General features: G+C 37.8%; 1 protein-coding gene across 4 annotated transcripts in view; it reads left to right on the top strand.

Moving 5' to 3' along the window:
* Nucleotides 1-20,140, top strand: part of LOC111149337 (CD96 molecule) — a 90,765-nt gene that overhangs the window by 51,212 nt on the left and 19,413 nt on the right. For 3 of the 4 annotated variants that reach the window (XM_022506349.1, XM_022506342.1, XM_022506336.1), the window contains one exon: nt 1,096-1,188. The exons of the other annotated variant lie outside the window; for it this stretch is intronic. In XM_022506349.1, the coding sequence (XP_022362057.1) occupies nt 1,096-1,188 (93 nt within the window). The remainder of the gene's footprint in view (nt 1-1,095; nt 1,189-20,140) is intronic. 4 annotated transcript variants of the gene reach the window in all.

Below are 20,140 nucleotides of genomic sequence, written 5' to 3'. Positions count from 1 at the left end.
AGCCTATTTGTATGCTCTCAGGTAACTTTGTACCCATCCCATACCTACCTCCTCAGAGCTTAATAGCAAGGGATCATTTATATGATAACAAGTCAGAGCCAGCTGTAAGCATCACCTACAGCCAACAGCAACAACACTACCAACACTGAAAATAAAACACAGATACATCTTGATTACAAAACACAGATCCCTTCTAATGTACTATGTGCTATCAGGTGACACAATTTATAGAATATATTCTTTTCTCTTAAAATAAATTATAGAACAGAACCAATAGTATAATTTATAATTAAATGTCCAAGTTATTGACACAGCTCATCAGATGTGTGACACGCTACCCAATGTCATTATATCTAGAAAGTTGCAAAATTCCCTTGCCTCAAAATCATTTAACCATATTTAACCTTGACCTTCCTAAAGTCAATAGATCCTTCTGGCATTTGTAGATTGTTTTATACTGCTAGTAGGACTATTTTACAGTTGAATAGTGGGAGCTTTAAGGAACCGATATAAATGTATTATATGATAAAACAATATATTCTAGCCTCCCTTTCATCCCTACCTGCCCCCCCACACACACAGAGAAAAGTTATAACCAAATAAAATTTTTCTGACAAAAACAGGCATTTTAGTAATGGCAGTAATAATACCATTAATCTTAGGCTCATTGATGTTACTTCCGGTTGGATAGTTACATCATTGTTTCTACTCTTGCCAATAAAATTTTACAGTCTTGCAGATTTGTAGATTGTATGATTACTTTGCAAATACTTTGAAATATTAGCTGCTATAGTTGTTCTACCAGTGCTTGGTTAAATGTTATTTTCTCCAGGAAGCTTCTCCTGACTTCCCAATCTCAGCCAGTGCCCTTTCTTTGCAACCCTGTGGTGCCCTACACTCAACACAATGCCTGGCTCCCTGCCTGTTACCTAGGGTCTGGTGTCCTCCACCACCATGTCCCACAGCCTTAATGTAACAGACCTTCAGTAACAATTTCTGAGATAAATGGATAAAGTTGTGGGGAAAATTAGGTCAACACATCATCTTTCTATTACAATATTTTGTTCATCATCATTATTCATTTCATCCTTTCAGGCTCAGTGAACCCTTCCGTAGGCCCTCTGCTTGATGTTGTCACATCAACCGTTGGCACCCAACCTTCTCCAGTCAACAGCATGTCTCCTACAAGTAAGAATGTTTTCAGTCTTACTTTCTTTTTTTTTTTAATTCTTTTTTTTTTTTTTATTTGAGTGTAGTTGACACACAATGTATATTAGTTTCAGGTGTACAACATAGTGATTCAGCTCCTGTTATGATGTGCTCAGCACAATGGTAGCCACTTGTTTGTCACCATACAACACTGTTAAAATACAACACTGACTATATTCCCTATGCTGTGCCCTTCATCCCATGACCTACTTCTTCTATAACTAGAACCCTGTATCTCCTACTCACCTTCACCAGTTCTGCCCATTCCCACCCCCTCCACCTTTGGCAACCATAAGTTTGTTCTCTGTATTTATAGGTCTGATTTGTCCTGGTTGTTTATTTATTTGTGTTTATTTTTAGAGTCCACATATAAGTGAAATCATATGGTATTTATCTTTCCCTGTCTGACTCATTTCATGTAGCATAATAGCCGCAAGCTCTATCCATGTTGTCGCAAATAGCACAAACTCGTCCTTTTTTAAGGATACATAATAGTCCATCTTTCTTATCCACTCCTCTATTGAGTAGACTCTTGGGTGGCTTCCATATCTTGGCTATTGTAAATAATGTTGTAATAAACATACGGGTGCCTATCATATATCTTTTCAAATTCATGTTTTCATGAATTCATTATATGGTACTTCACTTTTTATTTTTTTCTTCATCCTATTTTTCCATAGTAGCTGTATTCTCACAAAGGTTCTTTTTTCTCCATATCTTCTCTGGCATTTGTTATTTCTTGTCTTTTTGATTTTGCCATTCTGACAGGGATAAGGTGATATCTCACTGTGTGTGTTTTTTTTTAAGACTTTATTTATTTATTTGACAAAGAGAGATCACAAGGAGGCAGAGAGGCAGGAAGAGAAAAAGAGGGAAGCAGGATCCCTGCTGAGCAGAGAGCCCAATGTGGGGCTCGATCCCAGGACCCTGAGATCATGACCCACTGAGCCACCCAGGCACCCCTCAGTGTGGTTTTGATTTGCATTTTCCTGTATGTCTTCTGTAGAAAAAAATATGAAATTTTCATATTTGCAGGTTCTCTGCCCATTTTTTTAAATTGGATTGTTTAGTTTTTTGGTATTGAATTGTATAAGTTCTTTATTTTATTTTTTATGTTTTATTTTAGTTCCAGTTAGTTAACATATAATGTTATATTAATTTTAGGTGTACAATACAGTCATTCAACAATTCCATACATAATCTGGTGCTCATCATCTCATCATGACAAGTGCACTCCTTAACCCTCATCACCTATTTCACCCATACCCCCACCCCCGCCCCTCTGGTAACATTAGTTTTTCTCTATAATTAAAGGTCTGTTTCTTAGTTTCTCTCTCTCTCTTTTTCTCTCTGCTTATTTGTTTTGTCTCTTAAATTCCACATGAGTGAGATCATATAGTATTTGTCTTTCTCTGACTTATTGTGCTCAGCATTGTACTCTTTAGCTGTGTCCATGTTGTTGCAAATGGCAAGATTTCATTCTTTGTTATGACTGAATAACATTCCATTGTATAGATATAGATATAGATATAGTAATAGATATCACATCTTCTTTATCCATTCATCTGGATAAATGGAAATTTGGCTGCTTCCATAGTTTGACTATTATAAATAACACTGCCAACATGTATCCCTTTGAATTAGTGTTTTTTGTGGGGTTTTTTGGTAAATACCCAGTAGCACAATTATTGGATCATAGGGTGGTTCTCTTTTTAAATTTCTGAGGAACCTCCATACTGTTTTCCAAGGCGGCTGTACCAGTTGCGTTCCCACCAACAGTACATGAGGGTTCCTTTTGCTCCACATCCTTGCCAACATTTACTGCTTCTTGTGTTTTTTGATTTTAGCTATTCTGTTGAGTGTAAGGTGTTGAGCATCTTTCCATACATCTCTTAGCCACCTGGATGCCTTCTTTGGAGAAATGTCTGTTCATGTCTTCTGCTGATTTTTTTATTGGATTTTTATTTTTGGGGTGTTGAATTTTATAAGTTCTTTAAATATTTTGGCTATTAGCCTCTTATTGGATATATCATTTGCATATATATCTTCTGCAGATATCTTCTCCCTTTTGGTAGGTTGACTTTTTGTTTTATTGATAGTTTCCTTTGTTGTGCAAAAGCTTTTTATTTTCATGTAGTCTTCTAGGATTTTTATGGTTTTAGGTCTCACATTTAGGTCTTCAATTCATTTTGAGTTTATTTTTGTGTATGGTGTTTGAAAATAGTTCACGTTCACTCTTTCACATGTAGCTCTCCAGTTTTCCCAGCACTATTTGTTGAAGAGGTTTTTTTTCCCATTGTATATTCTTGCCTTCTTTGTCATAGATTAATTGACCATATAAGCATGGATTTATTTCTGAGCTTTCTATTTTGTTCCACAATCTGTGTGTTGGTGTTTTTTTTTTTTAAGATTTTATTTATTTGTTTGACAGAGAGAGATCACAAGTAGGCAGAGAGTCAGGCAGAGAAAGAGGGAGAAGCAGGTTCCCTGCTGAGCAGAGAGCCCCATGTGGGGCTAGATCTCAGGACCCTGGGATCAGGACCTGAGCTGAAGGCAGAGGCTTAACACACTGAGCCACCCAAGCATCCCTGTGTGTCTGTTTTTGTGTCAGTATCATACTGTTTTGAATACTATAGCTTTGTAGTATATCTTAAAATCTGGAATTGTGATACTTCCAGCTTTGTTCTTAAGATTGTTTTTGGCTATTTTGGGGTCTTTTGTGGTTGCATGCAAATTTTAGTATTATTTCTTTTAATTCTGTGAAAAATTATGTTGGTATTTTGATAGGTATTGTACTGAATCTATAAACTGAATTGAGTAGTATGGATATTTTAACACTATTAATTCTTCTGATCAGTGAGCGTAGGATGCTTTCCATTTATTTGTGTCATCTTCAGTTTGTTCCATCAGTATTTTATAGTTTTCAGAATACAGGTCTTTCACCTCTTAGGTTAAGTTTATTCTTAAGGTTTTTCTGTTTTTGTTTTTTATTTCTGGTGCAATTATAAACAGAATTGTTTCTTAATCCCTCTTTTTGAGACTTCCTTATTAGTATATAGAAAAGCTTCTGATTTCTGGGTATTAATTCAGTATCCTGCAACTTTATTGAATTCATTTATTACTTCTAGTGGTTTTTTGGTAGTGTCTTTAGGATTTTTTATATATAGTAGCATATCATCTTCAACGAGTGACTACCCTGTTTTATTTTCCATGAGCTATCAATCTTTTAACCAAACAGATTGATAAAGAAAACATTTTCAGAAAATTTGTATGGTTCACAGTCTTTTATCACCTATAAGATTTTAGGCAAATATATTAAGTACTATTCTTACAGCTTTAAAGAGTTAACATAGCTTCCAAAGCCCTTCACTTGAAACCCTGGCAAAATTAGGGTCAATAAATATGCAGTGAGAAATTTAAATTCTGTATTTATTATTAAATAGGTTAATAAATTGACAGTCTTCTCCACAATTGTGTTCTCAGTGGGGTGTTTAAGAAATTGGTTATAAATGGGCATCCTGTGGACCAGATGTAGCTAGATAGTTTTAAATTTAAATTTGTTCTAGTTCATATTAATTTTGACAAAGTTGACTGGTGAGGACTGTGAATTCAGTCTCCCAATGGCATTATTAATAATGGGGGCCAGGCTGGGTCAGTGTTACTCTGGCAAAGGGAGAGCAGTGACTTTCAGAAGGTCGCACGGATGCAAACAAATCATAAATTCCCACGCCTATAGCCTTTGTGTTTAACAAAGAACCATGGTTACTTTCTTTAGTATATATATGTATCCTGTACAAAGGAGAAGTACAGTTCTCGTTTCTTATTTAATTAAAACTATCAATTTTAGCTCAAAATGAGAATGGGAAATGAAATAAAACAAAAGCAGTCAGGAGAAACGAACAATTCTTTCAGCCTGTACCCTTTGGCACATAGCCTGCAGTCACTGTCACAGGTTGATACCTCTTAGAAAATGAAGTATGTGGCCGGGTGGGAAATGTCTGCAGATCACCCAGCAGAAATTTTACATTCATCTGATTTCTCCTAGTTCTTAATGTTTTGCAATTTTTATTGGAAGCTGCTTTTTCTTCCATTCCTAACTCATCATTCAGCAATAAACCTCAGTAGATTATGTTATCCTTCATTCAACAAATATTTGCATAGTCAAAAACAATACCTTAAATTTCTTTAGTACTCTACATATTATCCAGTTACCCAGCTCTCCCTAATCAATTATCTCCGACATTAGCAACTTTTAAAACATATATTGTCTTACATGATTTTGGGGTCAGAAAGCCAGGAACAGCTGAGCTGGATGGTATGTTTCAGGTCTTTTCATGAGGTTAGAGTCAAATGGGGTTGGTTGTGGCTTCAGTTATCTGAAGGCTTGACTGGGGCTGAGAGTTCTGCTTCCAAGTTTGAGCATGTTGTCAGGAGGCCTTTGTCCCTCACCATATGGGCCTCTCCAGAAAGCTTCTTACATTGGAACAGCTGCCTTTGCTCAGACCAAGGAATTCAAGAAACAGAGTAACCAAGACAGAAGTTGCACTGCCGTTTTATTGCACGCATCATTTTGCTTTATTAGAAGCGAGTCACTAAGTCCAGCTCAGACTCAAGAGGAGAATTAGGTTCCACTTCTTGAAGGGAAGAGTATTAAAGAAACTGTGGATGAATTAAAACCACCATATCCTGTCATTTAGAAAATATTTGCACATAAAATGCAATACAGCTTGATCTTTATTATGGGAGGTAGACAGAGCAAGCATTATCATCCCCATTTTCCAGATGAAGTCATTGAGATGAAGTCACTGAGACGACCACACCACTAGTAAGTGGCAAAGTTAGTATTCACACCAGAGTCTTTGGACTCAAATCTAGTTCTTGCCACATTCGATACCAGGGTTTCTCCAATTGGCCTGAACACTTTGTGAGGACAGGGGACATATACCCAGCATGGAGCAGATGCACAAAAGCACTAGTTGAATGGAGCACTGGGTGTCGTGCATAAACAATGAATTCTGTTACACTGAAAAGAAATTAAATTTTAAAAATGAGGGAAAAAAAGTACTAGTTGAATAAAAGAATTAAGGAGAATACTGCTCCTTCACTATATAAGCGTCATTTAATATACTTTATGATGTCTTTAACAAGAGATGATAATTTATTTCTGCCTTCAAAATGGTTGCAGTGTACTTGGAAAGAGATTATATCTGCCCACAAAAATGATAATTCAAAAATAATATAGTGAAAGGTGCTGCATCTTATAGAATTAAAATACTCAGGGAGAGGTACAGACCAGCAAATTTTATACTTTGAATAAGAAGATGTCCCTGTGGGTTCTTGGAGCCAGGAAATGTTACCAAAGAGAGGAAATAAGATGACTGACCTTTTAAGTATGTGTTGCATTTACTTGACTCAGTTGAGAGCTTGAAAAAAATTCTAAGCAAAGAGAACAAAGTGAGTAATTTGTGCATTGGCAAGAATGTTTGTGGGAATTTGAGAAAATATTAGGAGATAAGTTTGGGTCAGAGGATGGGATTATGTAGCAGAGAAGCAGAGAAGAAGATTAGAAAATGCAGAATAAAGAAAGTGTTAAGCCCCAGCCCAAGAATTCTCAGTGTTATCCCTTAGAAAATGGGACTGGGAGCCCTGTAAATATTTTTTAGAAAAGAAGTGACATAATTAATTTACCAAATATTTATTAAGCCATGACTACATACCAGATATTCTTCCAGGTACTGAGAATCCGACAGCGACCAAAAAAGAAAACAATTATGCCCCTTATGATACTAACCTTCTACCAGCTGAAAGCAGAAATGAGTTTCTCATACTGAGTTTTCCACAGGGTTAGTTGATATACATTAAATGCATCCATCAGACCAAATACCATTCTTATTTCTGTGAAGAAATTCAAGGAAAGAAAAAGAACATTTGTTACCTTAAGGAGGCTGCAATATAAAATAGCTCTAGTATTAGACAGGGAAAGAGAAAACAGTCAAATGAACATACTCATTAAAAAGCAGGAAGAAAATCTGATCTATTCTCATGCTAAAGTGATATGGTTGGGAAATTTCTGGAGAGTCACAAGAGCTCCTTAAAATAAGATCCTACCACACTGAACCACAGGACTTTTGTAGATCAGTGGTTCTCAGCAGGGAAACTTGGCCACCCCCTCTCCCAGGGACATTTGGCAGTGTCTGGGGACATTTTTGTTTGCCACAATTGGCGGGGAGGGTGCCACCTGCCAAAGCCAAGAATGCCACATGTTATATAGCACAGGATAGGACGGCCTCCACAGCAAAGAATTATCTGGTCCAAAATGTCAGTGGTGCTGAGATTGAGAAACCATTTTAGGATCAAGGCTCAGGTATGAGAATAGCTGTTTCTCACTTTATAAAATCTGGACCTCTGTCAAAAGAGTAACAAATTATGTTTGGAACAATTTTCAGTCTAAAATGTCAAAAAATGTTAAATCAGTGGCTCTTTTAGGCTAAACAAAACTTATTTTCTTAGAAGAAACACTGAATTACAACTGAAAAATCCAAATTTTGTCTTGGTAATCTGGAGGGTCATTGTGAAATCACATGATGACTGGCTGCCTTATGTCTCAGAAGCTAAAAGGATTCACCCTTTGTGTTCTTTTAAGAAAGGAAACACGATGGAACATGTCATGGAGACCAGCTTCAAAAGGCTGTGGTTTCATTCCAAATTCTACTATGGAATGCACTGTATAATTCAGTCCTAATTATTAAGCTACATGTCTTGCTGCAAACATCCAGTTTGTATTTTTTTTTCTTCCTCAGCTTAAGGATATTTTTTTAATGAATGTAAGATAATGCAAACAATGTTCTTTGACTAGAGAAGGAGAGCCTCGTAACAAACTGCAGGAGTTACCCAGGGAGCCCAGCACAATTCAGCCTGAACGGATGGGTGTTTTCTGAGTCCCAGCTGCATCTGCAGCACTGTCCTAGGAAAAGACATGACACTGACAAGCTAAATGGGGAGACAAGGCAACCTGATGGGGTGGAACAATCGGAGACACCTGACCAGTCTCAGGTGAGGCAGTACTTAACTCAGGCGCTCCCGGTGCTCTGAGTAGGGCCCTATGCCTTCGAACTCTGGCTTTGAACTAGCTTCAGGGCGTGTGACTAAAAGAACAGGCCTCAAAAATGCCAGCCCCGATGGTGGCAATCATCCAAGACATTTATTCATTCAACAAATACACATTGAGTGCCTAAAAGGTGCCAGGAACTTAAGAGGTGCTGGGATACGACAACGAACAAGACAAGCAGGACCCCAGTTACACAGAGCTCACATTTCTAGCACGACCAACTTGCCTACTTTCCCGTTTTACTGTCTACCAGGCCACAGGCCTTTGGGCTCTGCCTCAGATTTTTGTCTGCATATGAACCCTTGGACCTGATGGTGTTGATTTTGATATTTAGCCTTCTCTGAAGCTTTAGCTAATCTCCACAGTCTAGATTCTTTCTACTCCTGAACACTTCAGATAAAATATCAGGTCCAGTCTGACCCTAACCATTGGCTAGCTCTACAAGTAAGGACACTTAGTGCTCAGTAGGTGGGGATCAGACACTGATGGGTACAGACTAAAGGAAGCAGCTGCCTAGGGGAAGCAACAAAACTGATTTATGAGAAATCATGTCAGAATGGCTGGGGGATTACACTGGAAGATATCCCATTGGACAAGATTGTTAAATGTAAATCACAGGAGGGAGCAGAAGTATCGAGTATTGCTTATCCAGTCTTCACTCTTTGGAACAAGGTAGCTGTAGAAAAAAAGCTATTGGCCGGCCTATTCTTGCATTCATTTCATAAAGTACTGAGTGTCTGTAAACACACCACACAACATGTAATGAACTCTGTCCTGCTTACTGTCCTTTCCCCCCGGGGGTGTGGGGGTGGTCCTGAAAATCCTTTCCAGACCAGTAATCCGGCAATACACATTGCCTTAGCCATTCAGTGAGCACATGTTCCTCAAATAATCTGCCTCCCCTGGGCAAACAGTCTTGGGCAGAGATCAAGATTTCACACCATATATTTCCTTTATGCTGGTCTGAAGGTCAATATCCCTCTAATCCTGACATCAGGGATTGGTGAACCGGCGCAGATGTGTTTAGATGTAGTTGACGGCCTATATTCTTTTAAGTGCGGCGCTCCAGCTAATGTCATTATGGGTTTAGAGGTTCTTTGAGCTGCACGTGAATCGATGGAGTACAATTTACACATTTGTCAAGGAAGCTGGGTGGCTATGTGGGTAGACAGTATGTCAATAGGTGGAAGGTCAAGTAAAAATATTACTATTTGAAGAAATAAATTAAATTCCAGGTTCAGTTTTACATGGAAATAAGGCAAAGTCTTGAACAATTGAGCTTGACAAACCAGATCACTCTGACAGCAGCAACCTGAACATACAAATAACTTTTACCTTTATGTTTAGTTGAATAAATGAGCTGAACTGAGTACATTAGCAAAAAAAAAAAAAAAAAAAAAAGAATTTTCTTTTCCCCATTATTAACTCCAGATGAGCTCTCTTGAGTAATTTCTCCTTAGCCTCTATAGGCTTTTCCTGGTGATGTTCATATAATAAATGTTGTCTGGTCCCTTTCAGATTCAAGAATGGACTTGTGTCAATAATTAAAAAGGCTTGTCAAATGTAATGTCAAAACTTGCAAAAAATTAATTTGATCCAGAACTTTCCCCCCCTCTCCTACCAACCACACGTGGGTGTACCTCAGCTGCAGAAGCTGGGGATGGAAGGTTGTGTGCTTCATGTCTGTGGGGGTTGGGGTGGAAGAAATGTCTGTTATTTCCTGGCTCAATCCTCTCCTGCACCCCTGCTTATTGGTTTGGACCTCTCTTTTGGGGTCATATCATGTGGAAGAGAGGAGAGAGGTAGGTAAGAAAAGACCTTCCTTATCAGGCTGACTGTAATCTGACCTAAGTGCCCTCTAGATGGGGTGAATAAAAAATGTGCCATCTTGACCTCATGAGGCACTCTGGCAGATTTCTCAGAAGTCTGTGACTGGCCTGTAGCTATTGTCCCCTTGATGCAGGCCATGCCTCTCCTCCAATCTTCTGTCTATTATCCCCCTACAGCTTATAAGCTTCCAGAGTTCTGTCCTCTTAGTAGTTTTTTGTTCCTATAGATATTCTTCCTGGGTGAGATGTCTTTTCATGGCACCCTGTTTTGCATGTGAAAACATGCACCTTGGCCTCCTATTTGGGGGGAAGTGCTTTTCTTCTCCAATATGGCCATTCAACTCTTCTAGTCAAGCATAGGTTCCCAACATAGCTTAAGTCAGGCACTAGTTCTCTTCATCCCAAATGCCAGGACACATAAGCCAATAACTCTGAGTGGTTCTCTTGAAACCACACTTCACTTGGGCTAAGGCAAGTCCCTCTATGAGAGGGGACCTGACTCAAAGCACCCTGATAACTCTCTTTTAAAAAATCCTCACTTGGGGTTCTTGCCCCTTACATAGTCTTGAAGTGAGTGATGATGGGCCAGAGTTAATGGAACCCACCCCACATGCCCTTCATAGGTGGTCTAGAATTCTGCTTTAGAAGTGAGGATGACTTGCCCTGTAATATCATTCTTAGCCTTTGGAACCTCATCTAAAATAAAAGTACAAAGAGCTCCATTTGAAAATTCTGTTCTGTATTATCCATTAAAATTCAGCTTTTAAAAGAAATTCAATGAGAATAACAGTGATCTATCCAAAAAGGAAATCAAGAAAACAGTCTCATTTATAATAGCATCAAAAGGACTAAAATACTTAAGAATAAATTTAAGTGAGGAGGTAAAAGACCCATACACTGAAAACCAAAAACATTGATGAAAGAATTTGAAGGAGACACAAATAGACATCTGATGCTCATGGATTGGAAAAATTCATATTGTTAAATTTTCCATGCTGCTCAAAATGATATGCAGATTTAGTATAGTCCCTATCAAAATTCCAATGGCATTTTTCACAAAAATAGAAAAACAATCCTAAAATGTATCGTCACAAAAGATACCATATAGCCAAAGCAATCTTGAGAGAGAACAGAGTTGGAGGCATCACACTTCCTGATTTCTCACTATACTACAAAGCTGTAGTAATCAAAACAGTATGGTACTGGCATACATTCAGACACATAGATCAACAGAACAGAATAGAGAGCCCAGAAACAAACTCAAACATGTATGGCCAACTAGTTTTTACAAGGGTCCCAAGAATACACATGGAAAAGGATAGACTCTTCGATAAATGGTGTTAGAAAACTAGATATCAATTTGCAGAAGAATGAAATTATCTTACAGCATACACAAAAATCTCCTCAAAATAGGGTAAAAACTTAAACACAAGACCTGAAAGTATAAAACCCCTAGAAGAACACATAGGGGAGAAGCTCCTTGACATTGGCCTTTGCACTGTTTTTAGATATGACACCAAAGCTTGGACAACAAAAGCAAAAACAAACAAGTGTACTATATCAAACCAAAAAACTTCTGTATAGCAAAGGAAAGAAACAACAAAATGTAAAGGCAACCTATACATTGGGAGAAAATATTTTTAAGTTGTATATCTGATAAGGGGCTAATATCCAAAATATATAAGGTACTCATTCAACTCAATAGCAAAACAAGAAACAACTCATTAAAAATGGGCAAAGGACCCAAATAGACATTTTTCCAAAAGAGACCAAAAAAAAAAAAAAAAAAAACCAACAAAAAAAAGAAAAAAAACAAAAAAAGAAATTTTACAAAAAGAAACCAAAAAAAAAAAAAAAAATAGCCATCAAATACATGAAAAGAACCTCAAAAGCACTAATCATTAGGGAAATGCATATCATAACAACAATGAGATATCACCTCCCACCTTGTAGGATGGCTTTTACAAAAAAAATAAAAGATAAAAAGTGTTAGTGAGGATATGGAGAAAAGAGAACTCTTGTCACTCTTGGTAGGAATATGAACTTGTGCAGCCATTATGGAAAACCTTATGAAAACCATTATGTAAAATGGTTTTTGAGGTTCATCAAAAAGGTAAAAAAAGAATACCGTATGATCCAATAATCTCTATTCTGGTTATATACACGAAGAAAAATCAGTTACATCTACGAGGTAGGGAAACAACCTAATCTTCTATTGACAGAAGAATGGGTAAAGAAAGTGTGTGTGTGTGTGTGTGTGTGTGTGTGTGTGTGTGTGTGTGTGTATGTGTGTGTGTGTAATTCAGTCTTAAAAAAAAACAGATTTTGCCATTTGCAACAACATGGATGAACCTGCACATCATTATACTAAGTGAAATAAGCCACAGAAAAGGAAACCTGCATCTCATTTATAAGTAGAATTTAAAAGAGTGAAATACATGAAAGCAAAGAGTAGAACACTAGTTACTGGGGTGGAGAAGTGGGAAATCAGAGATATATTGTTCAAAGGATACAAAGATGGAGTTATGTAAGATTGATAAGTCTGAAGATCTAATGTACAGCATGATGACTATAATACTATATTATACTATATTGAATATATATTATATATATTAAAATATATATTATACTATATTGAATATTGGATATTTTCTAAGAGTAGATTTTAGGTGCTCTCATTGTACGAAAAAACAATGTTAACTATGTGAGGAGGGATATGTTAATTAGCTGACTGCACTAATCATTTGACTATATATGTCTATATTGATTCATGTTGCACACCTAAAATATAGACACTTTTTATTTAAGAACTAAAATCCTGAGACAAAGGGACATAAAAGCAAAGATAAACTACTGATGCTACATCAAAATAAAAATCTTCTGCACAGCCAAGAAAAGAGTCAACAAAACTAAAAGGCAACCTACTGAATGGGAGAAGAGTTTTGCAAATGATATATCTGATAAAGGGTTAATATCCAAAATCTATAAAGAACTGATACAACTCAATACAAAAAAAAAAAACAAAAAAAAAACCCAACAACAAATAATCCAATTAAAATGGGCAGAAGACATGAACAGAGATTTCTCCAAGAAGACATAGAGGGCCAACAGACACATAAAAAGATGCTCAACATTGCCACTCATCATGAGGGAAATTTAAATCAGAACTACAATGAGATATCACCTCACACTTGTTGGAATAGCTAAAATAAAAAACACAAGAAACATTGTTGGTGAGAATGCAAATTGGTACAGCCATTGTGGAAAACTCTATGGAAATTCTCCCTAAAATTAAAAAACAAACAAACAAACTACCCTACAATCCAGGAATGGCACTATGAGGTATTTGCCAAAAAATACAAAAACACTAATGCAGAGAGATACATGCATCCCTATGTTTATTGCAACATTATTTACAATAGCCAAAATATGAAAACAGCCCAAGTGTCCATCAAGAGAGGAATGGATAAAGAAGATGTGATGAATATCTTTCAGCCATAAGAAAGGATGAAATCTTGCCATCTGCAACAACATGGGTAGAGCTAGAGTGTGTAATGCTGAGTGAAACAAGTCTGTCAGAGAAAGACAAATACCACATGATCTCACTCATGTGTGGAATTTAAGAAACAAAACACATAAGCAAAGGAAACAACAGAGAGAGAGAGGCAGACCAAGAAACAGACTCTTAACTATAGAGAGCAAACTGATGATTACCAGAGGGGAGGGGCGGGGATGGGGATGGGTGAAATAGATGAGGGGGTTTATCATCACTTATCACAATGAAAAAATATAAAATGATAAAAAGTTAAAATAACTTACTAAATAAAATAATTTTGTGAAAATAAATAGCCATGATGAGATGATGGCTTACCGTTTGAGATCATCCACAGAAAGCTGTAGTTCTTGGCAATAGTGAGATGGACTGGTGAATAATTGGCCAGAGATGAGGATGCTTGAAGAAAATGGGGGAAAACAAGAGAAAGAAGAAAAGAAAGGACATTAATATGGGTAGTTCCTTCCTCAATGAATTACTATGAGCAACAGAAGGGATTAGGCATGGAAAACACCTAAGTGTCAAAATGTTACACTGTACTATTTGTCCCCTTAAATCCCTTTGGAAGATGGTAGGAACCTATGGTAGAAAACAGAGTGGTTGATTAAGTAACCAGTCTGTATAAGTTGCGCATGTGTGTGTTTTAATAAAAACAAATAATCTAGCCCTAGAATTATGTGTCTACTTCTACTTTCAATGACTACTGATGTAAATAAAACCCACCAGGTTCATGGTCATTTGAGTGGAGGAAGAACAGAAGTGAGGAAGGGCAAATAGCTACAAAGTTAGCCTGAAAGTTCACGTGTTGTATCCAGTTTCTTATATTTCCATTACTCTCTTTTTTCACTCACTTTGCTTTATGCTAATTGGCCTCCTCTCTGTTCCCACAGCATGAGGTGCCTCCACCTCAGGGCCTTTTTCCTTCTTCCCTCTGCCTGGAAAATTCTTTCCACCCAAATCCACATGGTTCACACTCTCATCTCTGAATCTTTGTTCAGATGTCATCTTCTCCATGGGACTGTTTTATAGCTGTAATGTCCTCTGTTTCCCTTCCGATAGGAAGTTTTATTTTTCCTCTTTTTCTTGTTTTATTTTTCCCCACAGCATTTGTTAACATCCTGTATAATGCACTAGTTTGGCTTCTCCCCACAAGAAAGGGAATCCCATTAGGACATTTTGGTTTTGTCTGATTTGTCTGTGGATGTATCTCTATCACGTGGAATAGTGATAACACATGGTTGTCCCTAAGATTGATAACTCAGTAAATATTCTGGGGGTTAAGAATATTTTTCTGTAGGGGCCCCTGGGTGGCTCAGTCGTTAAGTGTCTGCCTTCTGCTCAGGTCATGATCCCAGGGTCCCGGGATCGAGCCCCGAATCAAGCTGCCTGCTCAGTGGAAAGCCTGCTTCTCCCTCTCCCACTCCCCCTGCTTGTGTTCCCTCTCTTGCTGTTGTCTTTCTCTGTCAAATAATAAATAAAATCTTTAAAAAAAATTTTTTTCTGTAAGTATTTTGTCAGTAAGTATTGACAGCTTAGTAAAATATTCTGGGGGTTAAGGAGGAATTGATTAACAGATACTCATTGATTATGAGTATCAAATATGAAAATGCATAAAGAACAAGTATAAAGCTTAGACCCATGCAGGACAGTCTGAGAAAGCATGCCATGATCAAAAGAGTCCAGCAAACAAAACTAATCTCCAAATAAGTCAAGACCTTTACTTGTATTTTTTAATTCCTTAAAGGTGGAACCAATGACCAAATTAATATTTCTTTTTTTTTTAAATGACCATTTTCTCCTTTATCTTTTACTTATCTCACCTCCCAACTACTCACCTGTCTCTTTTATTTGGTACAGAGTATGTCCATATGAAATGATCTTTAAAATTTAAGTTGATTTGAAAACTATATCAATATTTCTCCCAGATTAACCTTCCCAGCCCCACCATGAGACCTCCAGCATTGCCCTCTGTCTCCCTTCTCTGACGATGAGAAGGACAGTCCCTAGGAACATGGCAGGAGTCCAGGTGAAGAGATTCCATTCTATTTCATAATGTCATGAGAAGCCAACCAGAATTAGCTCTTAGAGAACATGTTTCTGTCTCTTCCATTTAACTCAGAACTGAACAGAGCTGTCTTCTGATTTAATTGAATTTCTAGTGATAATATAAAGGGATAATTTTTAATTTTAGTGGAAAAAGATTTTTAAGTTGAAATAGAAATAGGCTAGGAAAGTTTTGAAACTTCTCATCTAACCTCATGGCAGTTTTCAAATTAATATAAGCAAGACATTTTGTACAAGTAGTGTTTTCTTCTAACCCCCTTCTCTTTCCTGGAAACATGGGTCATTATTATGTATCTCTGGATGTTTGCAAGGTTTAATAACAATAAGCATTCAAACTGAAGAACAAATAAACAACCAGCAGACAAAGCAAGCAATTCTTTGTCACTGGGTTTGGCATATTAGTCGCCTACACAGCATGTCATGATACAGAACTAACTATTGAGTGCTGAGGAGGCTTGGCTGTATTGTAAATGTAAATATAACCTTGAAACAGAAAACACAAAAAATAAGCTGTCTTATTCATATGCTGAAATAGATGATCAGTATGAATCTCAAAGACTTGGCTAAGAGGAGTGTAAATATAATTCTTTTAAAATGCTCTATTTGATGTCAAAAGAGAGCCAATTATGTCCTTTTATAGTTACAGATCTCCAGGTCAGACTCTAGGAAGACACTTTTTTTTTTAAATTTTTTATTAGCATATAATGTATTATTAGCCCCAGGGGTACAGGTCTGTGAATCGCCAGGTTTACACACTTCACAGCACTCACCATAGCACATACCCTCCCCAATGTCCATAACCCCACCCCCCCACCCCCCTACCCCCACCCCGGCAACCCTCAGTTTGTGTTGTGAGATTAGGAGTCTCTTACGGTTTTTCTCCCTCCTGATCCCATCTTGTTTCATTTATTCTTTTCCTACCCCCAAAACCCCACGTTGCCTCTCAACTTCCTCAGATCAGGGAGATCATATGATAATTGTCTTTCTCTGATTGACTTATTTCGCTAAGTATAATACCCTCTAGTTCCATCCACGTAGTCACAAATGGCAGGATTTCATTTCTTTTGATGGCTGCATAGTATTCCATTGTCTATATATACACCACATCTTCTTTATCCATTCATCTGTTGATGGACATCTAGGTTCTTTCCATAGTTTAGCTATTGTGGACATTGCTGCTATAAACATTCGGGTGCACGTGCCCCTTCAGATAACGACATTTGTGATACCCAGTAGTGCAATTGCTGGGTCCTAAGGTAGTTCTATTTTCAACTTTTTGAGGAACCTCCATAGTGTTTTCCAGAGTGTTGCACCAGCTTGCATTAGGAAGACACTTTTCAAAACAAAACAACAGGGACACTTAACAGACTCTCAGTCTGTTAAGCATCTGCCTTTGGCTCAGGTCATGATCCCAGGGTCCTGGAATCGAGTTCCACATCAGGCTTCTTGCTTAGCAGGAAGCCTGCATCTCCCTCTCTGTCTCTCTGACAAATAAATGAAATCTTGAAAAACACACACACATGCACACAAAACACCCCTGAGAAAGAAGCAGTGTTCCTGCTACTGATATGTCACAGTTTGATCACTGTCTGCTGCTGGGGCAACATGTGTGCACTGTGACAAGTAATGCCTTACAGTCTCATACTCAGTTCAACACACAGAACAAACCCTCGTTGAGGGCTTACAAAGGCCCAGTCCTGAATAGACACATAGGTACCACACATTGCTGTTACTAACAGTGTATGAGACCACCCAGTGGGTCTTTGCCCTGTGTCCTCTGCCCGGAGGCTCCCACCTCCCCTCTCCTGCCCCCACTCTTCCATCCCATTCCACAGGGGAGCCTTCCTGGAACTCTGAATAAGGCCTTCTTTCATAATACCTTCTTTCACGTGTTCTCATACATGGATTGCTTTCTGTAATTCTCTGGTTGATGTCTGTCTCCTCTATGAATTCCAATTCCAAGGGAGTTGATCATTGTGCCCCTAGTGCCAAATGCAATGCCTGGAAGATAGAGGCTCCCAAATGCTGGGTCAATAAATGAAAGAACATAAGAAGGTAGAAGCAAGAGATAACAATGTGGAGATTGTTAGAGGTCAGGTCATGTAATGCCAAGGAACTTTAACCTTGAAGCATAGTGTAGAGCCAAGAGGAGTGGGTGGGATTTAATTCACCTGAAGAAGTAGAGAGTTTTCTAAATGACTTTAGTGCTACTTGCATGTAAGGAACAAGGTTTCATAGTAAAGGGATCATTTTTTTCAATAACCTGTGGAACATGGTACAGACCCTCAGGCCACGACCCAAACAAAATTCAGCAGAACGAGAAGACTGAAATGAGCTTAGGTTCCCTGGGGATATTGATGGGGTGTCATTGATCCTTTTGTTTCCAAACTTATTGGCACACAGTCAGCCCTCAATATACTCAACAGGCCTGTGAGAGGAAGCATAGAGCAGCACTGATACCTATGACAAGCAAGAGGCACAGTAACACAAAGATCAAGGCAACGTGTGAGGCTGGGACATTCACTGTTCCTTCTCCCATGTGGTCCAAGAACAGCATGTTCATGAATGAATGAATTTTCCTTTCCCTGCAATAAAGTTTCAGTAAGCAAGGATTTATGTCACCTTAGTTTCTGATTCTCCAGAAAAGAAATTTAATCAGTCTTATTAATACAAATGAAATTCTCTGTCAAGTTATCATACTTCGGGGGCGCCTGGGTGGCTCAGTGGGTTAAGCCTCTACCTTCAGCTCTGGTCATGATCTCAGGGTCCTGGGATCAAGGCCCGCATAGAGCTCTCTGCTCAGCGGGGAGCCTGCTTCCCCTCCTCTCTCTCTCTGCCTGCTTCTCTGCCTACTTGTGATCTCTGTCAAATAAATAAATAAAATCTATAAAAAAAAAGTTATCATACTTCATCAGGGTTCCACTGATTCCTGATAGAATTAAATCACATGGAGCTATTGGTCAGTATGGGTCATTGGATTGGCTGGGGATGATGTCCATTGCTTGTCAAGTAAGAGATATTTTAATAGGTGACTGGCAGTTGCTTATTAGACTGAGATTTCTAGGTAACAGTAATACTGCCTACAAATAAATACAAAGTTCTCTTGATAATTACCTCTTAGTTCTTTATCATTATTCTCACCATTGTTATCACATCATTACTTTAAAACCATTCCTTTCTGCTTTCACCTACTAAATCACTCAGTGAATTCTATGGAGGTCAGTTCTCAGGGTGAGAGGGAGGGAGGGAGGAAAGAAGGAAGGAAAGAAGCTCCTTCATGGGAGCTAAGCTAAGAGACTGTTGACCAACAGTGAAAGCTTCACTCCCTCCTACATGAGGAATTGAGTTCCAGGGTAAAGGGATCATTCTTTTCATCCTTCTGAGAATCTCTTAAAACCTGGACAGAGTCTTTCTTCTCTTTCCTCTCTCTTCTCCCTAGCTCTCTCACCTCTTCTTACTGTATTAATTAGGAGAAACACATATCTCTCAATATCTCTTAATATCCAAAGATTACTTATGACTAGTCATTCTATCCCTCTGTACATTTTTTGTCTTGCCTTATTTTTAAAAGGATATGAGGTTTGTCTCCCCCTCTGACTTCTCCCAACTCACTTCTCCTCTCCTTCTCCCAATGTCCTCCATGTTATTCCTTATGCTCCACAAGTAAGTGAAACCATATGATAATTGACTCTCTCTGCTTGACTTATTTCACTCAGCATAATCTCCTCCAGTCCCATCCATTTGATACAAAAGTTGGATATTCATCCTTTCTGATGGACGCTTAATACTCCATTGTATATATGGACCGTATCTTCTTAACCCACTTGTCTGTGCATAAACAATGAATCTTGGAACCCTGAAAAAATAAAATGAATTTAAAAAATAAAAATAAAACAATGACAACAAAAAAATAAACTAAAATAAAAGGATATGAAGTAACTTTAAAAAAATAATAATACAAAAATTTTAAAATAGGTTACTGCTTCTTCGTTACTGGCATAGAGAAATGCAACATATTTCTGTATGGTTGATTTTATATCCTGCAGCATTGCCAAATTCGTGTATTAGTTCTAGCAATTTTTTGGTGGAGTCTTTTGGGTTTTTTACATAGAGTATCATTTCTGCACATAGTGGAAGTTTGACTTCTTTCTTGCCAATTTGGATGCCTTTTATTTCTTTTTGTTGTCTGATTGGTGAGGGTAAGTCTTCCAATACTATGTTAAATAGCAATGGTTAGAGTAGATTTTGCAATGATGTGAATGGAACTAGAGTGTATTATGCTAATCAAAATAAGTCAGTCAGAGAAAGACCATACGTTTGTACTCATATGTGGAATTTAAGAAACAAAACAGATGAACATATGGAAAGGGGAAAAAA

This window comes from Enhydra lutris, unplaced genomic scaffold (assembly GCF_002288905.1).
Source record: "Enhydra lutris kenyoni isolate GAN:26980312 unplaced genomic scaffold, ASM228890v2 scaffoldscaffold2, whole genome shotgun sequence".
NCBI classification, from domain to species: domain Eukaryota; kingdom Metazoa; phylum Chordata; class Mammalia; order Carnivora; family Mustelidae; genus Enhydra; species Enhydra lutris.
Note: the sequence above shows the minus strand (reverse complement) of the source record. Positions and strands in the feature narration are given on the sequence as shown.